General features: G+C 33.9%; 3 protein-coding genes across 4 annotated transcripts; 2 read left to right on the top strand and 1 right to left on the bottom strand.

Annotated features, from left to right (window-relative positions):
- Nucleotides 1–7,160: 7,160 nt before the first annotated feature.
- On the bottom strand, nt 7,161–7,643 carry LOC141686519 (uncharacterized). The gene has a single exon (XM_074491552.1). It carries the CDS (start codon nt 7,641–7,643, stop codon nt 7,161–7,163), a length of 483 nt encoding a protein of 160 aa, XP_074347653.1.
- Nucleotides 7,644–9,600: 1,957 nt separating this feature from the next.
- LOC141684487 (basic leucine zipper 9-like) lies at nt 9,601–13,482 on the top strand. Of its 2 annotated transcripts, XM_074489490.1 has the most exons (7): nt 9,836–9,955; nt 10,372–10,512; nt 11,730–11,850; nt 11,985–12,147; nt 12,258–12,333; nt 12,528–12,653; nt 13,016–13,482. In XM_074489490.1, exons 2-7 carry the CDS (start codon nt 10,501–10,503, stop codon nt 13,322–13,324), a joined length of 807 nt encoding a protein of 268 aa, XP_074345591.1. In that variant the 5' UTR covers nt 9,836–9,955; nt 10,372–10,500; the 3' UTR covers nt 13,325–13,482. The 2 variants fall into 2 exon arrangements, with proteins under 2 accessions (XP_074345590.1, XP_074345591.1); XM_074489489.1 differs by lacking the exon at nt 10,372–10,512 and having other exon boundaries at nt 9,601–9,955.
- A 3,341-nt stretch (nt 13,483–16,823) lies between these two features.
- Nucleotides 16,824–26,326, top strand: LOC141683432 (uncharacterized). The gene is made up of 15 exons (XM_074488152.1): nt 16,824–17,098; nt 20,301–20,428; nt 20,532–20,603; nt 20,698–20,811; nt 20,984–21,052; nt 21,151–21,207; nt 22,440–22,493; nt 22,562–22,624; nt 22,818–22,880; nt 23,330–23,494; nt 23,583–23,738; nt 24,449–24,529; nt 24,637–24,698; nt 25,529–25,650; nt 26,021–26,326. The coding sequence occupies exons 1-14, from the start codon at nt 16,927–16,929 to the stop codon at nt 25,608–25,610; spliced, it is 1,338 nt and encodes a 445-aa protein (XP_074344253.1). The 5' UTR covers nt 16,824–16,926; the 3' UTR covers nt 25,611–25,650; nt 26,021–26,326.
- Nucleotides 26,327–27,073: the final 747 nt, after the last annotated feature.

Raw genomic sequence — 27,073 nt, forward strand, 5'->3', positions numbered from 1 at the left:
CCATTTGCTGCGCGGGTGGAGATTCCATGCAAAAATGAGAGTCTTGAAAGTGGTGTATACAGATGATTTGATATTATTTTTTTTATTTTTTTTTGATTTATTAATTATTTTGTTATATTATAATTTGAATTACTAAAATTAATATTAGAAGTGTTTGATTCCCTACAGAAAAGGTAAGAAAGAAGTTGAGTATGATTAGAAGTTAAGTTGAATAATAATTCATAGAGTTTGTAGTTATATTAAATACATGATTTAATTTTTTTAATTAAATTATATTTATTTAAACTTTATTTTAGGAGGTGTTAACATGTTTTTAGGAAGGTGTTAACATATTTTTAGGAAGCCAACCGACCAAACGAAACCACATTTGGCTTATAATAATATAGTATAGAAATACTGAGATGACATATACGCGATCAGTGATTTATATTTTTAAAGTACTCAATCTACAGGGGCCTAATCAGAATTTTGGCCTTCCTACATTGAAGTTTGAATGATCCTTCACCTTTTCTGAGAAAAAAGTTTTATAATGAGATGCTTCCGGTTGTTCGTAGTTGCTCGGAGAATATATAAGGCCAATCACATAACTTGATACTGCTTTTTTTGTCATTTGGATATATATCCCCAAATCTAATGACATTCCATAATTGTACTATATATATTTTTGTTTATAAATTACAAACAAAATTAACCGCAGTAGCACTGGCTAATTCATTAATACTCCAATGATAACCATCTTCCTGGAATCACATAACTCGACTTATGACTAATTGACTATCGACAAGTATTAAAAACATATAGGTGCAGAGATATTTGTCGCGACATTGAGGAACACAGAGCAAGTCTGATCATCTTTAACAAAATGAACAGCACAAATTTGCAGATGTGTTAATATATTGATCCATTTCATTAACTGTAATGCTGAGTCTGGGAAACAAATGACGACTGTATGAAGATATAATTCCGGCTCGTACACGACAGGTTAAAGCAACACAAAACCAAGCATAGAATTTGTTGAGGTTCAGATCCACAATGTGAAATTCTGGCAGTCTGTGTCTTATACCAGTTAGAACTTCATCATTGTTCGCTTCATCCCAATCATTGTTCGCGTTTACTGACCGTACCAGAATCAATCTTTCATTTCCAGCTTGTTGAAGCCCCTCGACTAGTGCCACAACGAACAACTTTCCCTTATACTGAGCATTACATGTTTCAGAAAAATTCTTACTACTACAGGCAAATTGTCAACAAGTTCAAAGATAATAAGCCTATAATTTGAAACCACCGTAGAATGGTGATGCTTCTGCAATCTGCACAGCTTTTCTCACTAAACTCACTACCCTAACCCAACTACCTGAATCTCTCCTCTCTGTTCTCATGACAGCTGATAACTCTGTTTCTTCACAGGACTCGAGCTTACGTGAGAGAGGAGAAGACTCGGGAAGAAACAGAGTTATCAACAGCATTATCACTTTCCACATTATTCCTCCTGAGAACCTTAGGATAGCGCGAATTTTCCCAACAATTAGTACCTTCTTCGCGCTTACTGCCAACGTACTGATCAGCAGGAATGCTAAAACCAATATACTACATCACACAAAATAATCATGTCCATAAATAATCATGTGAAATATTCGGATTCGATAACCGGCTGCTGTAATTTAGATGTACTACATCCCACAAAATATATGTTGCAGAATCTCAAAATCTTATGACTTTCAACCGTATTAGTGTATTTACGATTTTCAACCTTTTATAGTGTATTTATCTTTTAGTTTTTATTCAATAAAGGAATAAACCGCAGTAGCACTTGCTAATAATCTTATCTGGGTTCGATTTTTAACTGCAGTACTTTTATTTTTTTATCTGTAATATTCAATTTTTTATAATGTTCACGTAACATTTACATTTAAAAATTTCATGACTTTGTCGTCCTCCTCTACTTACCATTGTAAATTATTATTTTTAGTATTGCAATAAGTTCTGTGAAGTTAATAGCTTTAATTTATTTTTTTGTAATGTTCAATTTTTTATAATATTCACGTAATATGTTTTTAAACTTAAAATCTTCATGATTCTGTCATCATTCTCTACTCATCATTGTAAATTATTAACTTTAGTATTCCATTAAGTACTGTGATGCAAATAGCATCGACCAGTAGCTAATATGAAGCATCTCGTAAGTGATTTGTGCATTGTGCAATGTGCAATTTAATTATGTGAGATTTATAAAATATTACTAATATATGTTTGAAGTTGTATTTATTAATCAAAATCAGCCGCAGTAGCACTGGCTTATATTCAAAAATACTCGAATGAAAATCCAGGTTCAATTCCTGGCTGATAATCGTACATATACCATGTTATTGAGACTTGAAAACTTCCTCGTTTTTTGCTAGTATTTAGGAGCTGAGACACATGAAAGAACCAAGAACTTGTTACCTACGATAAAAAAAAAAAAAACAAGAACTCAATCTAAAGTACTCTGGTGTTTTCTCTCCAAATTGCAGTTAACAACAGAAGTCTGTGACTAGTTCATTCAGAGAGGTTTTGTAAAGGTGTAAGTTGATGTACGAGAATCTGAAAATCGGTGTACCAGACATTATGAAGCGAATCGCATAACTTGACTAGTGAGTATTGACAATTGTTAAAAACATATCAGTGCAGAGATATTTGTCGAGACACTGAGGAACGCAGAAGAAGTATGAACATCTCATGACAGCATTATCACTTTCCACATTATTCCTCCTGGAAACCTTAGGAAAGCGCAAATTTTCCCAATAATTAATACCTTCATCGCGCTTACTACCAAAGTAGTGATCAGCACAGGAATGCTAAAACCAGAAGCACATCATACATTGTCTTTTGGACTTGCTTGCATTCAAATTTTTATACCAGCATATAGCTTCACATTATCAAAATTATAACTAAGAAGCTCTGTTTTTACTAACCTCTAAGTAGTCCCCTGTGAAGTTTAACAATTAACATCCATTTAATATAGTTTCTTGTTTTAGTAACATGATAAGCTATATGATAAATTTAAGTGGTTTGCAATACATTTTCTAATCCAGGTATCAAATTCTAATTAACTTAGTGACAATTATACTTGGCTCATATTCTTGCATTTCAATCAGAGAAATGTAAGTTAAAAAAATGTTCCAAAAACTGTTTTAAATTGCTTAATTGTCCGTATATTATTGGTTGTTTTTCCCTGATACTTTGGGATTGAAGCAAAGCTTGTTTACATGTCTATTGTTTAAGGTAGACCCCTAAAGAAACTAAATCAAGTCGAATTTCGTCTTATTGAATTTGATGATTGATTCAAGTTAATAAATATATGCATTGCAAATCAAGACAGAAAATACTGAGCCAGAAAAGATGAATCTGCATTATCATTTTTAGCCTCTTCCTTTTACAATCACCTCAGTTTGTCTTATATAGGATAGAGAACAAAAGTTTGGCTACTGGACAAAATAGATAAAATGTTCCTCTACCTAACAATCTTGATTTGCTATAGGAAAATAGAATGACAGCTGGAAAATAGATGTGGTCCCTCATTACTCCCCCTCAAGCTGGAGATGATGGCAAAGCTGAAACTCCAAGCTTGCGAAGAAGATGATAGTATTATTGAATTGGGAGGATCTTGTTAAGTATATTAGCTACTTGGTCAGAAGAGGAAACATGAGAGGGTTAGATGACACCAGCTTTGATCTGATCACGGACAAAATGACAGTCTATTTCCACGTGCTTAGTACACTCATGTTGTACAGGATTAACAGTTATGGCCAATGATGCTTTATTATCACACTTAAGTTGTGTAGATGGCATATTTTTGAAGCCCAGATCTTTGAGAAGGCTAGATAATCATGTGACTTCGCAAGTGGTCATGGCCATTGCACGGTATTTCGCCGCAGCGGATGAGCGAGCCACCATACTCTGTTTCTTCGACTTCCATGATATAGGTGATGTGCCCAGAAATATGCAATAACCTGTAGTAGATTTTCTAGTGGCAAGACAGCTAGCCCAGTCGTTGTCGCAGTAGGCAGTAAGGTGAGCAGCACTAGAGGAGGCTAGTAAGATGCCCTGTGAAGGTGATCCAGCAAGGTATCGAAGGAGGCATTTTGCAGCTTGAAGGTGTGTTGTTGTAGGGGCATTCATATATTGACTGAGCGTGTGGACTGTGAATTCTATATCATGGAGGGTTATTGTCAAATATATGAGCTGGCCAAGTAAATGTTGATAAGGGATGAGGTTGGGAAGTGGGTCTCCAGTAGTTGGTGTGAGTTTGAGGTGAGAGTCCATAGGGAGTGAAAGAGGTTTACAATTCAGTAAGCCATGTTCTGTGAGAAGATCGAGGGTGTATTTTTTCTGTGATATAAAAAAGCCAGAGGTTGATCTGTCTACCTCAAAGACCTAAAAAATAGTTGATAGGCCCGAGGTCTTTCATATGAAATTGGGCAGAAAGTATTAGATGAAGGTGAGAAATATCATCCATGTGAGAGCCACATATCAACAGATCATAGACGTAAACAAGTACCGCAAAAGTAGTAGTAGGTGTTTGCTTTAAGAAAAGGCTATAGTCAGATTTTGACTGTTTAAAGTCAAGGCTGAGAAGGGTTAAAGATAGTTTTAAAAACCATAAACGAGGGGCATGTTTAAGGTCGTATAGAGCTTTAAGTAACTTGCAAACTAAGTTGGATTTAGAGATACCTTTTGTCTGCATCATTCAGAGAGATTCTACACCCAAGATGGGTATATCCATGTGGCATTTTCATGTATACATCTTCGAGGAGCTCGCCATGTAGAAAGGCGTTGGATACGTCCATCTGGAAAGTGTACCAGTCTTCTATGGCAGCAACAGCCAACATGGTTCGCACTGTTGTCATTTTGGCAACAGGCGCGAATGTTTCTATGTAATCCTCTCCATATTTTTGTCTGCAACCCAAGATGACAAGAAGAGATTTATGTCGTTCAATGCTACCATCCGGGTTAAATTTTGTTTTAAATAACCATTTGCACCCAATTGTTGTTTTGCCTTGTGGGAGTTTGGTTACAGTCCAGGTGCCATTTCGTTCAAGAGCTTCTAATTCATCATTCATAGATGACACCCATTGATGTTGTTGGACCGCTTCCTTAAAATGAACGGGATCCTTTGTTGTGGTGACAGTAGCAAGGAAGCAGTTAAAAGATGCATTGATTGATAATTCTGCAATACTGGCCACTGGTTGTGCAAAATAGTTAGTGACATAATCTTGTTTCCACTGTGGAGGTCGATGAGCTCTTGTAGATCGTCGAACAACAGCAATGTCATCTTGTATGTCATTGTGAACAGATGGTTGTGAGGTTTGTAAATCATTGCTGGTTGCAGGGAATGGATGTCTTGAAAACTCATCAGAAATATATTCATCATCAAACATGTGCAGACTTTGATTTTGAACAGGGTCCGGCATGTTGACTGGGAGAGGCTGCATATAATGTAAACCCGAATTTAGAGAGAAAGGGAATATTTCTTCATGAAATTTGACATCTCTTGAGACAAATTCAACCATTGTGCTCAAGTTTAGAAGTCGATAGTCTTTCTTGGTTGGTGGATATCCTAAGAACATGCAAGGAATACCCCGAGCTACAAATTTGTCAGTAGAAATAGTTGGGTTGTAACTAATGGCAAGACACCCAAATACCCGGAGACTATCATAATCAGGAGCATCTGCATATAAAGCCTCATAAGGTGATTTGTTACTCAACAAAGGAGTGGGTAACCTGTTAATCAGGTGCACAGCAGTCAAAACACAATTGCCCCATAGGTGCAGGGGCAAATTTGCTTGAAATCGCAAAGCACGAGTTGTTTCCAGAATAAATCGATGCTTTCTTTCAACTCTTGCGTTATGTTGTGACCTATAGAAGCAGCTTGTTTGATGGATAATGCCTTTATCAGCACAAAATTGCTTACACAACGTATTCACAAACTCCATTCCATTGTCAGGCCGTATAGATTTAATAGAAGCAGCAAAATGAGTCTTGACGTAGTTGTGAAAAGCTTTCAACGTCTTCAAGGAGTCTGACTTATTGGACAATAGATAAACCCAAGTGTAACGTGTATGATCATCTACCAAGGTAAGGAAATACCTACAAGTTCCTTTTGTATTTTCTTTATAGGGTCCCCAGATATCTAGATGCACTAAGTCAAAGGCTACTTTAGCATGTGATTCACTACTGGGAAATGGGAGTTTAGTGAACCTAGCAAGTGGATAGGTGAGACACACAGTTGAGTAGTGTTTGGGCAAATTATGAAGAATACTGATCTGTTTAATTTTATCAATAGGCGCATGCCCCAGTCTATGGTGCCAGAGGTTTAGATTAGCACTGGTTGTGGAAATAAGTGACACATGTTGAGATTTTCTATTTGATGTTTGTGTATGATGGGTAAAAGAGTGAACATGAAGCACTGAAGGTTTATGTGGATTATAATAATATAAACCATCTCTAGCAAGACCTACTCCTACCACTTTATGAGAGCTAACATCAACAATGCAACAATGATTTGAGAAAAACTGAACTTGACAATTATTATCCTTTATTAGCCTTTGATCAGACAATAAATTGTGCTTAAAATTGGGAACACGCAAGACATCGGTAAGGTTTAAACCATTAGGTAAAGAGATAGTACCCGTATGTGATATTATAGTGATATCCCCATTTGGAAGATTAATACGAGGTGAGTTACTTGTTGGAGCTGCATTTTGAAGAAAGGTCATATAGGGCGTCATGTGGTCTGAAGCACCGGAGTCCAGAATACATTCATGATTCAGGGTGGTTGAGTTATGACAAGATATCATTCCAGAAAAATAGAACTCCAGATCATGCTCCGGTTCTAGGGCCTTTGTGGAGCTTACCTGTAATTGAGGCACTAGTTGTGTTAACTGCTCGAGCTGCTGAGGTGTAAATAATAGGCCTGGACTAGTTGAGTTTGAAGATGTTGTTGCATTAGCCGCCATCTTGGAGTGTACTAATTTTGAAGGCCATTTAGACAAAGGAGTATTATTCAAAATACGCCCACTTGGTGCATTGAGGTTGCCTCTGTGTTTTGGATGACATGGAGGGTATCCAATTACGGTCCAACACCTCTCACGAGTGTGGCCTTTGATATTACAAGCAGAGCATTATACAGGCCTCTGATTATCAGAAGAGCGAGGTTGGGTGCTCCTACTGTACATAGCTGATAATTCGAGATCAGGAGTGACTGAATGCAACAGATTTCTTTGTTCTTCTTCTTGCTGAAGGACAGAGACGGCTTGCTCAACACTTGGCAAGGTAGCAGACATTAGTAGCTGACTATGTTGAGGACCATATACTTCATTTAGTCCATTCAAAAATTGAAAAAGTCTAGCGTCCTCTTGTTGCACCTCTATTTTACTCAAGAAGATTTTTATTTCATGAGTGGGGTTAAGAATGGCAGGATGAAGGTTCATCGAGTCAAGCTCTTCCCACAATATTTTCATTGTGGTGTAATATTCATTAATTGAGGCGGTATGTTGACGAACTTCATAAAGATCTTTGCTTAGCTTATATTTGCGCGACCTATTTGTCAAAGTAAATATCTTTTCCAAATTTTTCCACATTTCAGATGCATTATTCATAAACATTATAGATTAACGAACAGTTGAAGAAACATTACCTGTTATCCAGGCAATAACCATGTTGTTACAAGCTTCCCACATTTATGCCTTTGTGTCATCATCTTGTGGCTTGATTATGGTTCCATTCACGAAACCCAGTTTGTGTTTGGAGGCTAGGTTTATTTCTATGGATCGACTCCAAGATCTATAGTTTACTGAGCCTTGCAACTTTTCTACTTGAATAGATGTAGCATTGTATGAGGGGTGAAGAAAGAGTGGGTTTAGCATGTTTTTATAGGATAGTCTAACAGGGGTTCCCATTGTAGTCACAGATCTGGTGTAAAGAAGTATAAAGTTTGAGTTTTTAAGATAGAGACTAGAGAGAGAAAAGTAGATCTGAGAGTGTAAAAAGATTAATGATAAGGAAATGTTTTTGTTAAGAAAGAAAAGATTGACGACATTAGAGAAATAGGAGAATCTTGTATACAGGCAGGAAAGAATGCTCTGATACCATGATAATTGATTCAAGTTCAAAAATATATGCATTGCAAATCAAGAGAGAAAATACTGAGTCAGAAAAGATGAATATGCATTATCATTTTTAGCCTCTTTTTTTTACAATCACCTCAGTTTGTCTTATATAGGACAGAGCGCATAAGTTTAGCTACTGGACAAAATAGATAAAAAGTTCCTCTACCTAACAATCTTGATTTGCTATTGAAAAATAGAATGACAGCTCGAAAATAGATGTGATCCCTCATTAGAATTTAATTCAAAATTATTTTTATTAAATGAAATCTAAATTCGAGTTTTTATCATACATCTCGACTTTTTGCACATTTCGATATAAATTTAGTTGATTTTTTTAATAAAATTCGAGCTCGAACTTTTTGATCAATCAGATTTGAAATATTGATATAAGTTGACTTTCCGTAAGGTAACTTACTTTATAATTAATAGCCTATTTCATGTTTTGTTATTATTTTTCACATAAAATTCATTCAATTTCTCTAAAATACTATAATTATATTTTTAATACACCCCTACTCCTACTCCATTGTTCATTAAGAACAATGAATAAAATCTATATTGAAAAAAAACGGATAAGGTAATAAAATTTACTGATTTTTGTGAAAAAATATGTTATTTTAAAAACATTAGCAATCAGATATAATATACTCACTCAGTCTCAGCCAATTGTTATCGTTTCTGAGAGAGTGTCTGACACACATTTTAAGATAAATATAAAGTATAGTTCTATAACTTTTTATAAAAAAAATCTGAATAAAAATAGAATATTTAAACTTTTATCCAGAAAAAGAATATTTTTTTTAAAAAAATATAGAACTATACTTTCGATTAATCTTAAAATGTGTGTCAGACACTCTCTTAGAAACGATAACAATTGGGAGGGACGAAGGGAGTAGAATATTACCAATCAGAATTGTTAAAGAAATTAACTCATTTTTCAAAAATGAGTAGTGTTATATAATCCGAATTGGTTTTAAAAAAAAATTGAATAACATGTTATGACATTTGGCGTGTTTTAATTTGTGTGCACGTATGTATACATGTAAGTCAAATCTTATTATTGAGAAATTTACCAAAAATAAGTGTTACACGTAAGCATTTTCGAGCGATTTTGAGAGTCAGTTCCGCACACCTAACATTTTCGAGCGATTTTGCGAGTCAATTCCGCATACCTAATAATTCCGCATTATCGATAAATTATTAATAAATTAGTCAAAAATATTTGATTAATTCGATAAATCTCCGATAAATCATATTTTTTTAAACAAATCATTATCTCGACAAATTTGCCGGATTTCCTATCTATGACCATGGTAATTGGACGAGGGGATTACGACATTACGTAGATACCATTCACCAACCCAATTTAATGCGCCCACAGACCCACTCTGCTATCTTTTGCTCATCTCACTTTCACAAAAAAAATACATTAAAAGCTTATTAGCTCATGCTGAGTCAGCACCACCCCTAATTGCACAAAAGTTAAAATATTCACCTGATCTCCTTCCTTTTCTTACAACCCTAGCTTAGTTGTTAAGAAACTCTAACACAGAAACACAAGAGTTGCGTTCATGTAATAATTATTCTTTACACAAGAAATGGAGGGGAGTGATACGATGAAAAAAATCCCATCCGAGATTGATTTAGAAGACATTTTTAACCAACCTATTAATGATCAAGCTCTGTCTCATAATCATCATGATGTTAAAGCTCACGGTCGGATCACGCCGCCTGTTTTTGCCGATGCTGCGGGTGTTTATCGTGATGATCATCACGATCAGCTCCCCACCTTCCCGTTTCCGGATCAGGTATGTTGGACACCGTATATTTTTAATCTCGATAAATGAATAAAATTATTCTGAGTAGAATATTTTTTAGACCGACTGGTTACTTAGTATAGTATCAGATTAATATAGTATCAGAGTTGGGTCGTTGAGGGAAATATTTATTTGTATGTCCGATTTTATTGATTGTTTGTTGTTTGTGCGGTCAATTGTACGATTAGTTGTAAAACTGAAGTGGAGTATTATTATGATCTTAGATGTGTCGGATACTTAACAGCTAGGAAGCACGGGACACGGGGATTCGTCAATTATCAAAGTGTCGTGGATACGGGACACGGCAAAAAAAATTAAAAAAAATATAAGATTTGTACATGTCAAATATGGATTCCTTGCTAAATGAAATGGCAGTCCAGAGAAATAAAACATTTTTGCAATTTCAGCGGTCAATTGTTCTCTGGCTTCATTATTAAAAGTTTTCTCCAAAGCAGAACCACCTTCGGCCCTCCTCTTTCTTGTTTCCAATCCAGAGCCCAACATTGTACTGGTCACACCACTTTCCAGATTATTTGATGGAGGCAAAGGTACATGAACTGATTTTAATTTCTTTACATTCCCAGCCTCTTGATTAAGCTTATCCATCTCAAATTTATGTTGAGGAGTCAACAAACAGCCACACCTTTTCCTTTAATTTTTAGTAGATGAGCAAGAACACGAGAGTAAGATCCATTATAAAGCTTGTTGCAATAGTTGCATTGCCACCTATCGATCCCACCCTTCTTTGCCCCTTTCTCTATAGCTGTTACATACTTCCACAGCGGAAAATTCACATCAATGTCCTCCGCACCCACTCATAGTATGTGTCCTTAAAACAACAAGAGAGATCTATATATATCAAGCTATATGTGTTATATATATATAGATGTATGTATATATTTGATTGTATATATATAAGATGAGGAGGAATTTATAAAAGACAAAGAGACATAAAATTAGGGTTAATATAAGATGGTTTGGGCTTTTAAAAACTGATTTTGGGCTTTTTAAAGATGATTTTGGGCTTTTTTATATGGGCTGGTTCGGTGGGCCGTGTCGGTCACGTGCCCGTGTCGGTCGCCTTTTTCTGTGTCGGACACGTGTCGGTGCCGTGTCGCCGTGTCGGCCGTGTCCGACACGCATACGGCATCCTTTTTGGAGTGTCGGTGCTTCCTAGCTTAACAGTAACATGTACATGTCACATTTATACTGTCAATTCCTTTTATACTTGAAGTTAGTATCATAGATTAATACATTTAGTTTGTATTCCGTGGAAAGCCCTCAAAAACTGTTAACAAAACTACCAAAATTTAAACTTGTAATCATAGATTTATACCCAGAGGCTAGAAAGCCCTTAAAATCAAATAAATGTTGGTAGTTTGGTTAAGAGTTTTCCGGAACTTATCAGGATTGTGTATGATATTTTACCCTCCCTCTTCTGCCTTTTGTTGGAGGTGGATCGCTTACGACCTTTTTATGGTAATTTGAAGATATTAGGCTCTGATTTTTTTAAGTCCTACCAAAATCGAAAGGTGCTAGGAGAAAGCATATGATGATCCTATCTTGTAGTCTAGCAAGTTCTTCATTTACGGCTTGTAGAAGCAAAACAAAATAACAATATAGATGTGAGGAAGGAAGTTCATATGTATTAGAAATGAAAAAGTATACACTTAACCTTCGATAAATGAATACTCTCGGATCCAAGAACTACAAGTATATAACCCTTCGTCTATTTATTTTAAAATAATCAAATCTGAAATGACAGGAGATTATGAATGGCTTTTCAAATTGTGCTGAAGTTTCAGAAGCTTCTATTTGGTGTCAGAATTATGGTACTCCTAAACGATCCAGTACTGTCACAATGGAATCACAATCATCAATTTGTGGTATGTATTATTTCCGTGAATGCATCTAAGGAGATTGGTTCATTTATAAAACAACCATGGTGACTGTTACTTATGACTATGTACATGAACTCCAAATCAGCTAGTATAACTGGCGGATTCTATTTTTATTGCAGCTGGGAGTCCAACTTCAGCTACCAATTGCCTTCCTAAAGGCTGTGACAACCAAACAATGGGGCTTACCAGCGGTTCATATGAGCAATCCGATGATGATGACATAGATACCGAAGCTGGTCCATGTGAACAGAGTGATCAGGCTGGTGTCAGACGCATTAAAAGGTTAGTAGAAACTGTGTGTTGTCAACACGTGTCTAACTGTTAAAAATAAGATTGTTAATTGTAATTTGAGCTTTCTAAGACTAATTTGCATGGTTTCTGATTTTTTATAGGATGGTCTCTAACAGAGAGTCTGCTAGGCGCTCCAGAAGAAGAAAGCAGGCCCATTTATCTGACCTTGAACAGCAGGTGTAGTTTTTTTTTGCAGTAATTATAGTTTGTTAGCTGCTTGTAAATACCCAGTGTGTTCCAATTTTATATTGTTTATATTGCAAAATATTAAATGCTCCCATATTCAACAAGTGACTGAAAAGTAAAAAATGATACTGTGTCTTTTGCATTTGTTTAGTTGTTTCGAGTTTAATATCATGCCCTTTCAACAGGTTGATCAGCTGCGTGGAGAAAACTCGACTTTGTTCAAGAACATGACAAATGCTAATCAACAATTTAAAGATGCTACCAATAACAATCGTGTTCTCAAGTCAGATGTGGAAGCTTTGCGTGCAAAGGTACTAAATAGTCTATAACATTGAAGTCTACACAACTGTTTGGTGAATATTTCAGATGCAGCATAAGGCAGGTGATACAAAAAGGAAGTACAACAGTATATCACATTGCAACAATTTACTGGTTAGCCTCTACGTTGGTCTATAAATTTCTCAGTCCCCAAAATGAAGCAAGTATTTAAGAAACTTCGTGGGACGTATGTTATTCCTCTTAAGGGCTCCTTCAATGGAGTGGCAAGGTTCTCTTTCATAAACCGTAAAACTAATGCAATGCATCTATACCGAAGATATGGGGAAGAAGTTAATTTACGTACTTTAGATTTAAATGTGGAGACTAAATTTGCTTGTGCAATGCGTCTATACAGGTAAAACTTGCCGAAGATATGGTTACACGTGGCTCACTAACCTCCAGCATTACCAACATAATTCAGAATCATTTATACAGTACTCCACAATCCTTTGGAACCCATAACATGGATAGAATGGGTAATGTCTCGCCAACAATCACCGTGCAAAGAGATGATCCACTATTTCCTGGATTAACAGGATCAGGTCAGACTGGAAGTGTTGAACACTTCAATGGCACCATCAATAACGGCATCATCAACGATTCTGTAAGCTGTACGTCGGAGATCTGGCCTTGGGGATCTCATGTTCCGACAACATCAAAGTAGAACTGAACTGGTCCTCTCATCATCCTCTGTCATTAGCATAACTAAGTAGTATTCCATAGTTCCTATCTTTTTGTGTGTGTTTTTTGAAATGTTCCCATGTAGGATTCTTGTTTAACTTTTTAAAATTTGTAATGTTAATGTTTAAAAATTTATGATTCTGTTCTAAATCATAATTAATTTCAGAAAATTTGAATTTGAGGGTAACTCTATATTAAATAATAAATGAGACAAGGTCCATTTGGGCCTAATTCTGAGTAAAACTATCAAAAAGTTACTCGAGTTTTAGGTATATTTTTCCACCGAAAAAATGTCCCAACTGTCACTATTTTGGAGAAAATCACCCTCACTTTGTGAGAAGATGGTCCTCCAGAATCTCGTTTGCCGTTTTTGTTAATCGTAAATAATGCAATTGCGTGTGCCGTTTTTATTATTTTTATTATTTTTTTAAATCAAAAACGCAACTTCAGTAAGGGTTTTCTAAAGAGTAAACACAAGACCAAGTCTTGTTTTGATGATAAACATTAGTTTTGTGCAATTCTTTCTCAATTTTTTGTTTACTTAAACTACTGATAATGTTATGTTAATTTTTTGAACTAATTTTAGCTTATCCAAATCTGATAAAGAATTACGTGGATTAGGGAATGATATGCATGAAACTAAACTTCATATTAATTCAATCAAAATCAAAACTAATGGTGTTAAAGTAGTTTAACTAGAAATGCTAGTTTAATATTTATTCCTATATTCTGTTGTCATCTATTCCTGTCTTTTATTTAATTTGTAACTCATAATTTTTTAAAATAAAAAATGAATAATTTTCACTCACGAAATTTTTGCCCGAATAAATTTTTTTTAAGTAGGGGCAATATTTTTTTTCAAAAATTAAGGGTGACCATTTTTAATTTTTATATAATTTGAATATACATATTTAACTAAATTAAAAATTTAATGGAATCGGATGACCCCCTGTCAATGGATCGGATCGGCCTAGATCCATATTCATATCCATTTATTTTTTCGGATTCGTATTCGGATCGGATCAGTTCCGGATTTTTTATAGGCCGATCCATATCCGGATCCGTTCGGATCACGGATTTCGGATCGGATATCCGCTCCATTTATATATATTTATTTTTTTAACTTAACTTATTACAAAATTTATTTATAATTTACAATTCCGAAAAATATTAAAATACAAATAGAATACAACGAAATTCAAAGATAAATTACAAACTAAAATTCGCTTTTTGAAATAAACATATCGAGTTGTACTGTATTTTAGTTCTAACTATGAAAAAATTGATGTTGCGAAATGGAAGTGTATATGAATTGAGTTTGAGTTATGCGGTTCCAAAATGTTAAAGAACTAGGGTTATAGAAATGAGGTCATAGAAATGGACCGTACATTTGAGACCGAACCGAACGAAATATAGAAAATGGAACTTGACTCGAGGATATTACGTTTAAAATTAGAATTATTGAAAAATATTTTTATTATATATATATATATATATATATATATATAACCGGATCGGGTTATTAACGGATCGGATCGGTCTAAATTCATATCCGCTCCATTTATAATCGGATATTTCTTATCGGATCGGATCCCGGATCGAATTTTTAATAGATCGATCCATATCCGCTAAAATGATCTCGAAGCGGATCGAGTCGGATCAGATTTTCGCTCCATTGACAGGCCATCCCCTCTGCTGATGAATGAAGCATCGCCGCAGTTGGGTTCTGCCACGTAGACTATGGATCGCAGCAGTGTGGTTCTGCCACGTGGACTTTGGACTAAAGTAATACTCCCTCCGTCCGTTATATATTTTAAGTGATTGACTATTAATTTACGTCTAATTTATAAGATTAAATATAATCATGAGCGTTGAATTCATATTTATGAGTAGTTTAATAAATTGAAGTTTTTTTATATTTAATATTATTACAAAATTAAAAATATTAATAATAAAAAATGTGTATTAATAAACGTGTATAACACAAATAAAAATATATTTACGGACAGAAACATTTTTAGGACGGAGACAGGAGGAATATAAACCTTTTTAGGTGAAATGAAGGAACGTGTTTAAAAAGTGGCTGGCTAGCATGTCTTTTTTGACCGCAGAAAGCCCCTCCATCTTCGAAATCCGAACATGTTCGGCTGAAGAGTCACCAAAAACGTCTTTTTTCGTAACTTAACTAATTTTATTCAATTCTCTGGAAAAAAAATTGTGCTTTTTTCACCAATTCTTTTTTAAAAAATAACTTGAGGTGTGTGCGAGTGTGTTAAACTAGAATTTTTTTTAAAAAAATTATTAATTATATTCTTAAACTTTATATTTAACATGTACCATAAAAAAATATATTTAGAAAACTATAAAGTATTTTCAGGGTGAAGGACAAATTTAACTTATTTTTATATAAAATTAACAAAAATGACCAATTTTTAAAAAGTTGGTCAATTTTGGCCGATGGGAATACCCAACTGTCATTGGAGTATTCATTTTATATGAGATACCCAACTGTCAGTGGAGTATCCTATATATGAAATACCCAACTGCCGGTGGAGTATCTTATACAAATTGGGATACCCAACTGACAGTGGAGTATTCAATTGAAATTGTCCACTTTTTTCAGAATGACTATTTTTGTTAATGTTTTTAAAAAATCAGCTATTTTTGTCATTTTTTCATATTTTCACTACATTTATTGTAAGTATCGCTTACAATTTTTTTTTGCACGTAGTTGATTTCGTATCATTCAAAGTATTAAGTATTAAGCATAAAAAAATTGTATAAAGTTAAACATCTTTTAACGTAATAGGGTTGAAATTCAAAAATAATCTTATTTTAGTGATTTTATAATTTTACCGGAAATAAATACACTATACTCCTTTCGTTTTTTTATTTGTCGTTTTGACTTTTGCACGTATTTCAATGTGGTTTGACCGGCTTATTAGAAATATGTTTTTAAAAATTTTATTTATGTGAATTAAAATATAAGTTGTTTACTTTTATTTACAAAAAAAAAATTTTACAAATGATAATTTTAACTAGCCAGTCAAAAAATAATGAAATGTGTATAAAAGTCAAAACGACAAATAAAAAAAATAGAGGGAGTATTTATTATGTTGGGACTAAAAAAATATTTTATTTTCTCTTGATTATTAATTCGTTGAGATTTTAACTGTAAATTAATATTTCAGAAAAAATTCAAAAAAATACCGATAAGTTTGAGTACCAACACCATGATTCTAAAATCAGTCGATTTTTAGAAAATTGTCGATAAATCGCTTAAAAAATTTGTCAAAAATATTTATCCGATTTAACCGATTTTTAATAAATTATTAATAAATTATTCAATTATTTAAAAATCATTCATTAAATCATAAATCGATAACTCAAATATTTTCGATTTTCCAAATCCGTAACCATTAGCTGTGCCCACAAAAAAAATCTAAAACAAAAGGGGAACAACCTCCAACAACTTCTCCATCATGACTTGCAGATTCATTTACACCTATTGTAAATATCGGTAACTACACACACTATATAAACACACACACACACTTCTCTTCTTTAGCTTCAAAGGCCTCTACTATGGCGGTCTTTAAAATCTTCACTCTCTCCGTACTTTTCGCTCTTCTCATCGTCAACGTTAACGCCGACGCTTCCTCAGCCGTCGATGAAGTTGAAGTTATCAGATCGGACGGCTCTGATTCGGCGGTGAGGATCGAAGTCGAGCAGCTTATGATGAAGATTCAATCCCTAGGTTAGTTTAGTCAATTCAATTGTGTATCTATCTCTTGTATATTTGTGTGTATGTGTTAGTTTATGTTTGTTTTGAATTTGTTGAGTTTGTTATGAGAATGAAGTGTTTGTTTGATTTGATTGAGCTTCGTGTTTGATTACGATTGATAGTGGAGTGATTTGAGCTTGTTGAGGAAGTTTACGGTGTGATTCGTGTTTATTTTAGGTTATATTATGTTGCGATGAGTGAGATTCTAATTATGTTATGCAGAGACTGTGTTTGTTAGGAGGCTGAAGTGTTTGTTTGATTTAATTGAGCTTCGTGTTTGATTACGATTGATAGTGGAGTGATTTGAGCTTGTTGAGGAAGTTTACGGTGTGATTCGTGTTTATTTTAGGTTATATTATGTGACGATAAGTGAGATTCTAATTTAGGTTATATTATGTTATATATAGTGTTAATTGAGCTTCGAGTTTAATTGTGATTGCGATTGGGGTGATTTGAGCTTGTTGAGGAAGTTTACGGTGTGATTCATGTTTATATTAGGTTATATTATGTTGCGATAAGTGTGATTCGGATTATGTTATGCAGAGACTGTGTTTTGAATTTTGGATGTTTATAAATGTGAAATGTTTCGTAAATTGGTTTGAATAATGTATAATAAGCTGTTTATATGTGAGATTCTGATTATGTTATGCAGAGACTGTGTTTTGAATTTCGGATGTTTATAAATGTGAAATGTTTCCTAAAATTTCAAAATTGGTTTTAGTAATTTGAGTAATAGTAAACTGGTTCTGTGTATAGGTTGAGATTATATATAATGAATTGTTTCTGTGTGTGTATTTTAGTATTATTTTGAATTGTGTTGAGTTTGTTTATGGAAATGAACTGTTTGTTTGATTTAATTGAGCTTTGTGTTTGTTTACGATTGCGAGTGTAGTGATTTGAGCTTATTGAGGAAGTTTACGGTGTGATTCGTGTTTAGATTATCTTGTGATAACTGTTACGTGAGATTTTAATTATATTATGCACGTGAAGAGACTGTGTATTGAATTTCAGATGTTTATATAAGAGAAATGTTTGTAAATTGGTTTGAATAATATATAAGGAACTGTTTCTGTGTATAGGTCGAGATTATATGTAATGAACTGTTTCTATGTATAGGTTGAGATTATATTTTATGAACTGTTTCTATGTGTAGATTGAGATTATTTTTGAGTTGGATAAGGAATTTCGTCTTTAAGCTTCGTATTTGATTATGAATTGCGAGTTTAGTGATTTGAGTTTATTGAGGAAGTTTACAGTGTGATTCGTATTTGGATAAGCAATTTTGTATTGATTATAGTATTTAGGATGTGGTGATGCTGATCGGACACTTAGTTTACTCTAATTGGTTTTAGTTTATGTTTCGTATTGGTTTTTCTGTTGGTTGATCAGTAACGTATGTGATAAGTCATTGCGGTGTTGCAGTTAATGGTTTAATTTATGGGGTTTTATATCATAGTGGCCATCGTTCTCGTTAAAATATCTCATCTAGCTACCTGATCTCCACAGGGACTCATTTGAAACACTCAAATCACTATGTATATCACTCTGTTAAATTTAGATTTTTTTTTAACAAAATTGAGGATTTTTTTTATAGATAGATTAACTTTAGACATATGCAGTTGAGGATTTTGGTTTGACGTTTATTAAATCAATTACAAGAACAAAGGTTGAAGGTGTTGGGGGAACATTTTAAAAGAATCATATTTATCTATGTTCAATTATATAAGTTTTGACGAGTGTGATTTATTTTATTATATGAGCCATGTGGACTACACTTCATCGTGTGACTAGCATTCCGTTAAGTTTTGTGTTAATTTTTTTCTGAATTTAGTGGAATGATATGTATCATTATTTAAGTGTTTTAATTGAGTCGCCGTTGAGATCGGGTAGCTAGGTGATATATTTAACGGTAAGGGCAGTCACTTTGATATAAAACCCTTTGATTTATAGGTAAACGAAGTGTATGGCAGCACGTAAGTGGTCATTAGGTTAAAACATGTGTGTGTGTGTATTTGTGAACAATTAGCAGGTACTGGTAATAAATAGTTTTACTATATTGTGAATGTTAATTGTGATTTGGATTCATGTACAAATGCTAACTGTGATGTTGAAATATTAATTTATATAATGTTCTGAGAATGACATGAGCTGTTTTAAATTTGTGATGTTTATAGATGGGAAAGGATAAAATATCAGTATTGGTTTTTTTGGTCTAAATGACTGTATATTAAGCTGTTTATATGTATAGGTTGAGGTTGAACCAATGAGGTCATTTTGAGGGTGATGCAAGAACCGGAAATTTAGAAAGGGTGAATAGCTGCTCCCTCTGTTTTCAAATAATAGTCGTTCAAGAAAGTCAACTTGTCAACTTGTTAATTGTTTAACTATTTCACTTATTTACCCTACTTTAAAAATCCTAAGATCATCTTCTGTCGGTATTTAGAGTTAAAAGATGAAATCAAAAATTGTAATAATAAATGCAGTTTTGATGTAATAATGAGTTTTTTAAATATTTTATCAAAACTTTAAGATACTATTATGTGAAATTAGAGGGTTCAAGATTTGGTCTGTTGTGATGATAATTGGACACGTAATTTACTTTTATAATTTGTTTTTTGTCTATATTTGGTATGGGTTCTTCTGTTGCCTTCTTGATATCTTACATGGTAATACATAGTGCTATCACACTAAAATTAACTGGTCACAACTTATACATTGATTATAGGTCAAAGACTCGTAGTCGTCATTTATTTTAATATTTTGTGAATATAAGTGATTTTGTCAGTCAGGTTTGTCCAAATAAGTGTTGGGAAATATTATTTTATGTACAATTCTCCAAATAGGTGGGGACTGTTTTTGTATATACAGTTAAAAGCCCGACTTCAAAATTATGGAAAGAAATAATTTGTCTCTACAGACTTGCATACACTGTCTGTCATAGATGGCAACACCAGATGTTTTGGACCAGTGGCATATTCGCAAGAATATGAAAAGCTATTTAAACATCATCTAATGGAGTTATGTATTAGCAGTAGTGTTTTACAGAGAAGCGTTTCATTAACAACTACAGAGTATCTATTATTGCTGTTCAATACTTAATAGTTCAATATGCCAATTTCTGCCGACTTATATGCTGTCATTTGTCGTGACCATCTGACATTGTTTATGTCTCAAGAGTCACATGTTGATTTGAAGACTCAAGAAGTAAAAAGTAAGGATGATAAGATCTTAGAGAAGGAAAACATCATTAAGGAGAAGTCGGATACAATAGCATCATTGCGCAGTGAGATAGCGTCAGTCCAAGTAAGAAACTCTAGTATATGAAATGATCTGTGCCTGTGTCCCTGGTAGCCATACCAGAAGCAATTTGTTGCTTATTGTTGAACAACTTTCAATTGTTTACTAGAAAAAAGGAACCTCCGATGTTGAAGAGCAGCTAGCAAAGGCCCATGCACGATCCGCTGAGCTAGAGAAACAGGTTAGTTAGTTAGTATAAGCAAAACATAGTTTTGTACTCGGTAGATATAATTAAAAACGGTACATAATACATAAATTGATATATATCTTTGAAGGTGGAGAACCTTAAAAAGGAAACAGAGCTGAGGGCTAAGGAAAAGGGTGAACTAGAGTCTCGGAAATTAGAAGCTGAGAACAAAGTTCTTGAATTGAATCTGAAACTCAAGAGTGTAGGTTTCTCTCCACTTGATTGTAAAATGAAGTTATTCATTGTTAATGCTGAGAATTTGACCATTTGCGTGTTCATCTGGACTTGAATGTTAATGAACAGCAACTGAAGTTTAATATCTTAGGATCACTACAGTTCTTCGGCCCAAGGTTAATTTTTGGTTCATTTTGCAGCTGCAAAAGAATATTGATGAAGAAAAGGTCAAGATAAAAAAAACTGAACGTGCCCTTCAAGTTGCCGAAGTAAGTTAGCAGTTGGTACAGTGGTCTTGAATTTCTTATATACCTAATTTAAGTATTACAAATATACAACTGCATCTCAATTGGAGACTATCCTGTAGGAGGAACTGATGAAGGCAAAATTTGAGGCCACTTCAAAAATTAAGGAACTCACAGAGGTACTCCGATTGTTGTTTTCCTTATTCATTCTTGGTGCTTTCATAGGTCAATATTTACATTCTCAAGGGTCATAGAAGGTGCTGCTTGTCATTTTATATTTGCAAGTAATGTAAAAGGTCAATTGTGAGGTGGTACAAGTAAATTTTTTTCAATTCTTGTTGTCACGACTACTGACATACATTCAACTCCGCCATAGCTTAAGCAAGTTTGGTTTGTTGTTCCTTCTGATTCCACCCAACCAAACAGTTTTCTTGGGCCAATAAATTATTCGTCAACAAAATCTTTTGTAGGGAGAGCTGATGTTGGACGAGCTTTCCCAAATTCGTAATATCAATACGAAATAGGCTCATAGAAAAACTAACAATCTATGTATCTTTCTAGATTAGCGAGTAAAAGGCCATTTGATTTCTTATATTCTTTCATTTGTTTACAGTGGTTATTATCATATTAAGATTAAGATTATAGGGTTGGATTCCATGGAGAACACCTTAATTGAGAACATCGGAGAACACTTCATTTTTCTTATATATTTTTGTATCTCTTATTCAAAATGCACGTGTCATGTTAATGAAAACAAAAATTTGTATATATAAAAAAAGAATATAAATTTTTTTTTACATAACATATACATATGTTATGCACAAATCACAGAACATACTATACTTCTATATCTAGTGTTCTATAATAATTATCACAATATTTATTAAAATTTGACAGTGTTATGTAAAACTAAAATATATTTATGAGAATTTTTGATACAATTGAAGAAATAATAGTGAAAAACAATTTGCAGAACACATGAATATAATTACAGAACATACTAGTTCTCCGGGGAACTAGTTCTCATTTGAGCTTAGCCCTAAGATTATATTTCAGTACGTTAATTACTTACATTGTGCTGGCACTTCTTGGTAATTAAGAGCACCTCCTTGACTATCTCTTCTGAATAGATCTAGAGCCTTCATCCAATGAATTAGTCTGTCAGTCCAGTCCTGTATCATATTAATATCTTCACCATCCCTTAAAAAAATAGTTGCATTTCTTGCATATATTTAGATTCGCCCTGAAACTGAATACACTCGCAATGTGTTTATGATTTTTAAAGCATGGTGTTAAATGATTGGCTTTGAGATTCTCAGACCGTTTTTTTCATTGTTTGAAGTTATTTGTAACAATTTTCGCCTGATCTTTGTGGTAATATAATCCGCATTTTCCTATGATTTACAATCAGGTTCATGGTGCATGGCTACCACCTTGGCTTGCAGTTCATGTATTCAGATGCCAGGTAACACATATACAGAAGTGTCTTATTATTCTCTCTTTTCAGTTCTGACCTATACTGCTACTCTGCAGTCATATATGGCAACACATTGGAATATGCATGGAAAGCCTGCTATGGAGTTAATGATTGAAAAGGTACTCTTTAGCATTTTCCCACTTGTTTTGTACTTCTGTTTGCCAACACAATATCTGTTTTCATAGGTGTCACTTGTGTGTCACCAGCAAGGGATGCCTGACAACAATATTGAACTATTAAAAGGGTTTTATTTATTTTTGATATATATCGACTTCTGTATTTATCAAATATGCATTTCACTTTTATGTGCAGGCAAAAGTAAAGAAGGGTCAGGTTGAGAAATGGGCTGAACCCCATGTGGAAACTGTGAAAACTGTAAGGCACATTTTGAATTTTTTGTCATTGTTATGTAGTTTAACATTGTTTCAACTTTCATGGTATATATGATAATTTTGTCTGAAGGTCTAATACAGCTTGATTTGCTTTCATTACTTTAGTGTAGATAATTTTACTATTATTTTCATTAGTAACAGGATGCTTCTATAGCATGCTTTTTATGATCTGAGATTTGCTGTCGGTCATAGGTCAGATATTTAAGATGATAGATGAAGACATAAAGAATTATTAAATGGTTTAATTATATTGAATTTAAAAAAAATATTAAACTGATAGAGTAGAATCTAAACTGCATCGTAAGCGGTAAAGTCAGAACAGTGTATGGTAAAAATGTCACTGATAAATGATGATAGAATAAAGACTTCAAACATATCTGGATTTGTCTGACTGGAGTTTATTGCCTATTGTTTCTGTCTTGTGAATCGTAGAACTGGATTCCATCTATCAAGGAAAAGTGGTTTGTCGTGAAAACTACTGCTGAACCACATGTGCAGTCATTCACCACAAAGTTCATCGAAGTTTATGAAACATCCAAGACTGCTGCAACTCCACATGTTATAAAACTTTACGAAGTTGTGGATTCATATTATCAGGTAAAAACATATATTATATTAAGTTAATTCATGTAGTTGGTTAGACGTATTTTCTCGTGACATACTTTTTTTTTCAATTTAATTACAGGAAGTTAAGAAAGTTAGCAAGCCACACATCGACCGGGTTGCCACTGCAGCAAGACCTCATGTTGATAAACTAAACAGAGCATTGGAGCCATACACAAAGGAGGCGTTTGTTGCATATGGAAAATTTCTTGAATCTGCTACTCAGTACCATCAGGAGGTACAATTAATTTAAATTGGCTTTCTCCCAGTTCATAATTTTCATTTCATCTTTAGTTTCTGAATATAAAGTTTTGTTACTAATGCTCGGGGTGAGGTGAGAGTCTAAGAGATAATAGAAAAAGTTTTGCAGTTAATGACTAGGAGAAGGCACTAGAATCCTTTTGAGCCCTTTTGAAAGTCCAGTGTCGTGCATTTCATAGCAGAACTAACCCATTTGCAGCGTGCTCGTTAGTTAACCTCTCCTATTTTCTCGCAGAGACATGTTGGTTCATTGTTAAACTAGTGAAGTCAAGAAATTAATAGTTCATTTCTGGGGTCAACGGCAATTTGCAAAATCTATCCTTTTAGTAAGATGAAAATTGGTTAATTCAAGTAAATTTAATATATAGCTTCTACTAGGAAAAACACGAACTAAACTTCCAGACTGGTATCTTGAATATTAGGTACGTGATCAGAATATGATTATTAAACAACTTGTTAGGCTGGGATTTTGTTCAAAGTTTATCGTCACTGTGCTGAAACTGTCTACAGTTGAACACTTGAACTCTTTCTGTGACCAATGAAAGATACTAAATAAATTGCAATTCTATTTATATAAAGGTATTATGTTATGTTTTCTTGGTTTATTTGTTTTGCCGGGTTCTTATGCTAATTGTTATTGTTTGTTGTTCCAAACAATGCATTTTCTTACTTACTTTTTCATTGAAGGTTCAAGAAACTGTACAAGGATATCTGCGAAAGCATGAACTGACAAAAGCTATAGCGACTAAAGAGTTGGTGTGGTTTGCGGTATGTATCTGTAAGATGTAGTCAGGATCTTATCTGTTCTGTCAAATACAGTTTAACATTTTTTTTGCCTCTGTTATTTTTCTAACTATCATGTTGTTATCTTTCAGGCCTCAGCATTGTTGGCTCTGCCCATCATCATTTTATTTCGAATTTGTTCAGTGATCTTCAGGTAAGTGTAATCCTCTCTGTCACTCGGAAACTCATCTTTTGAATTTCAAAGTGGAGTACTAGGAACGGGAATTAGGGAAACTATTTAACTTCTGCTGTGCAAATTATTTTTTGAGAATATCAAGGGTATTTAGACCTCTTTGGTATGCCATATCTATGATACCATCTTAGATGACCAGCTCTCTCAAATCTTTAAAGTCTTGGGGAATACATTGAATCCCAAATCCTTTTTGTGTACATAGATGGTTCTAGGGCAAGGGGACAAAAAATGAATCTGGGACCTTCAACATCTATATATATGAGGAAGAATGAGATTTTGGGTGTGTAGTTTTGTGATACTGTAAGATGGTTTTTCATTGCTCATCAAATGTGACTATGAGACCGACAGTTATTTAACTCATAGATTGCATTCTTGGAATACGATACAATGTTTTTATGTGTTTGAATCCTTGCTCCCCACAATAAATCTTGCATAAGTTTTTGGATGGAAAGAGATGAAGGGTGCTAAATTTCAATCACTTCCCTTTATGTACATATAAGTTAGTGTTGTAATACTAAAAACAGATGCACAATCAAATGGTTAAAAGGTGAGGAATTTTTGTGCTACTTTAATGTATATTGTTGGTTGGTTTATCCAAAAAGAAAGGCTGGAAGAAAGTTGTCAATAAAAAGGGGCTGCTGTGTGTCACAACTTTTCTGTTTGCCCGCACACATTTATATTCACAAACCCGCATATTACTTCTTGAGTAACATGTTCATGGTTCCAACATATATGCTCTATTTCCCTGATCAAGAAACTAATTCTGCTATTTTTTAATGATTGAATTGCAGTAGAAAACCACAGAAACCTAATCGAAGTGCTAATCCAAGCCATTCTCGTCGAAAGGCTAAACGTGGACATTCGGAGAAGTAATACCATAGAGCTTGATACTTTTACCATATGCATATTTGAGGTATGTTATTGGTCTTAGATGCCTCGTTCTTTATAAATTTTGAATGTTGTTTGTGTTTTTTTTGTCAAAGTGGTTTATATGTATTGATTTGTTTTTTATTAGTGTTTCCTCTTGTTTCAAGCCGAATGATGTATTACGCCAGATTATTTGACCTTTTATTTTAAACGAAATGAACATGCCCATTTTCATAGTCCTGTATTTGTGCATAACTGAATTCACGGGATTACATTGTTTGCAACATGTTATCCAATCTAAAATAGTGTTGTGGATAGTGTTTAAAAAGGAGGAGACATTTGGTGAACCTCTGCATTGTGGTTGTCCATAGTGCTTTGGCTGTTTCAGATTGCTGAATTTTTTTACTTTGTTTTAGGTGTGGGTCAAAACTGTTCTCAACATGGTATTTGGCTGTTTATTCTCTCAATTTGTTTCTCAACTCCGGGCTGCTGCTTCCGATTTCTGAAGCTCTTGGTTATATTTGCCTCTTTACTTGATATGAGTCATCTCTATCCTCCCACCACCCCTTCCAACGACAGTCTCGAGCACCGATAATATGTCTGTATGTATGTATCATGGTTATTTATGTAGATGTAACTCCTCAGTTTCCTCTTCTAATTTTTTCTTTCAAGGTTCACAGAAAGAACAGCTTCTAGTTTATATTATATTGTGCATGGGGATATATTTTTTGGTTTTTTTTTCTTTAATTTCGCAGAAAGGTTATATTCTAGTTTTATTTAATATTGGGCTGGGGAATACTCCCTCCGTTCCTTTGAGTTGTTAACATTTGAAATCAAGTGTTCCTAAAAAATTTTTTTTTTTTTAAAATAAGTTATACAGCTATAGTAAATAAGAGCCTTAAAATGCATGTCGAACAATTTATTTCATATGTTAACAACTCAAAGGGACGGAGGGAGTATATATTTTGCAATATCTCCAATCCTTTAAATTTATAGACTGTTATTGTTTCTGTTGCTTTGTTCATATCGACAATGCTGAGGGTAACTGCGATGCTGATTTCTGTGGAGAAACAGAGTACTTCTCGTGATCCACATAAATAAGCCGTACGTCCTTGGCCGCCACAACACGTCGCGAGTAACATTGATAAACATTATTTTCGCCAATACATGAGTTTTGGATTAGCCCGAGAAAGTTAATGGGTTGAACAATTTTGAATCTTGAAGTACTCCCCAAAAAATATATTTGTTATATATGTTTTTTTATGACAAAATATCGTTCAAGGAAAACGATCAATGACTAAACATGTATTTATGATACGCAATTGCTTGAAGACATAATTTATCAATTCTGATAGTGAAAACAGTAGCTGTGTTTCAAAAAGTTTGAAGATCAAACTTTTTCAAAAACAAAATACTTTGTCTTTCGACTAAAAACACCTTTTTATTAAAAACATTAACTTAAATGGAGT

The sequence above is a fragment of the Apium graveolens genome, chromosome 9, assembly GCF_009905375.1.
Source record: "Apium graveolens cultivar Ventura chromosome 9, ASM990537v1, whole genome shotgun sequence".
NCBI classification, from domain to species: domain Eukaryota; kingdom Viridiplantae; phylum Streptophyta; class Magnoliopsida; order Apiales; family Apiaceae; genus Apium; species Apium graveolens.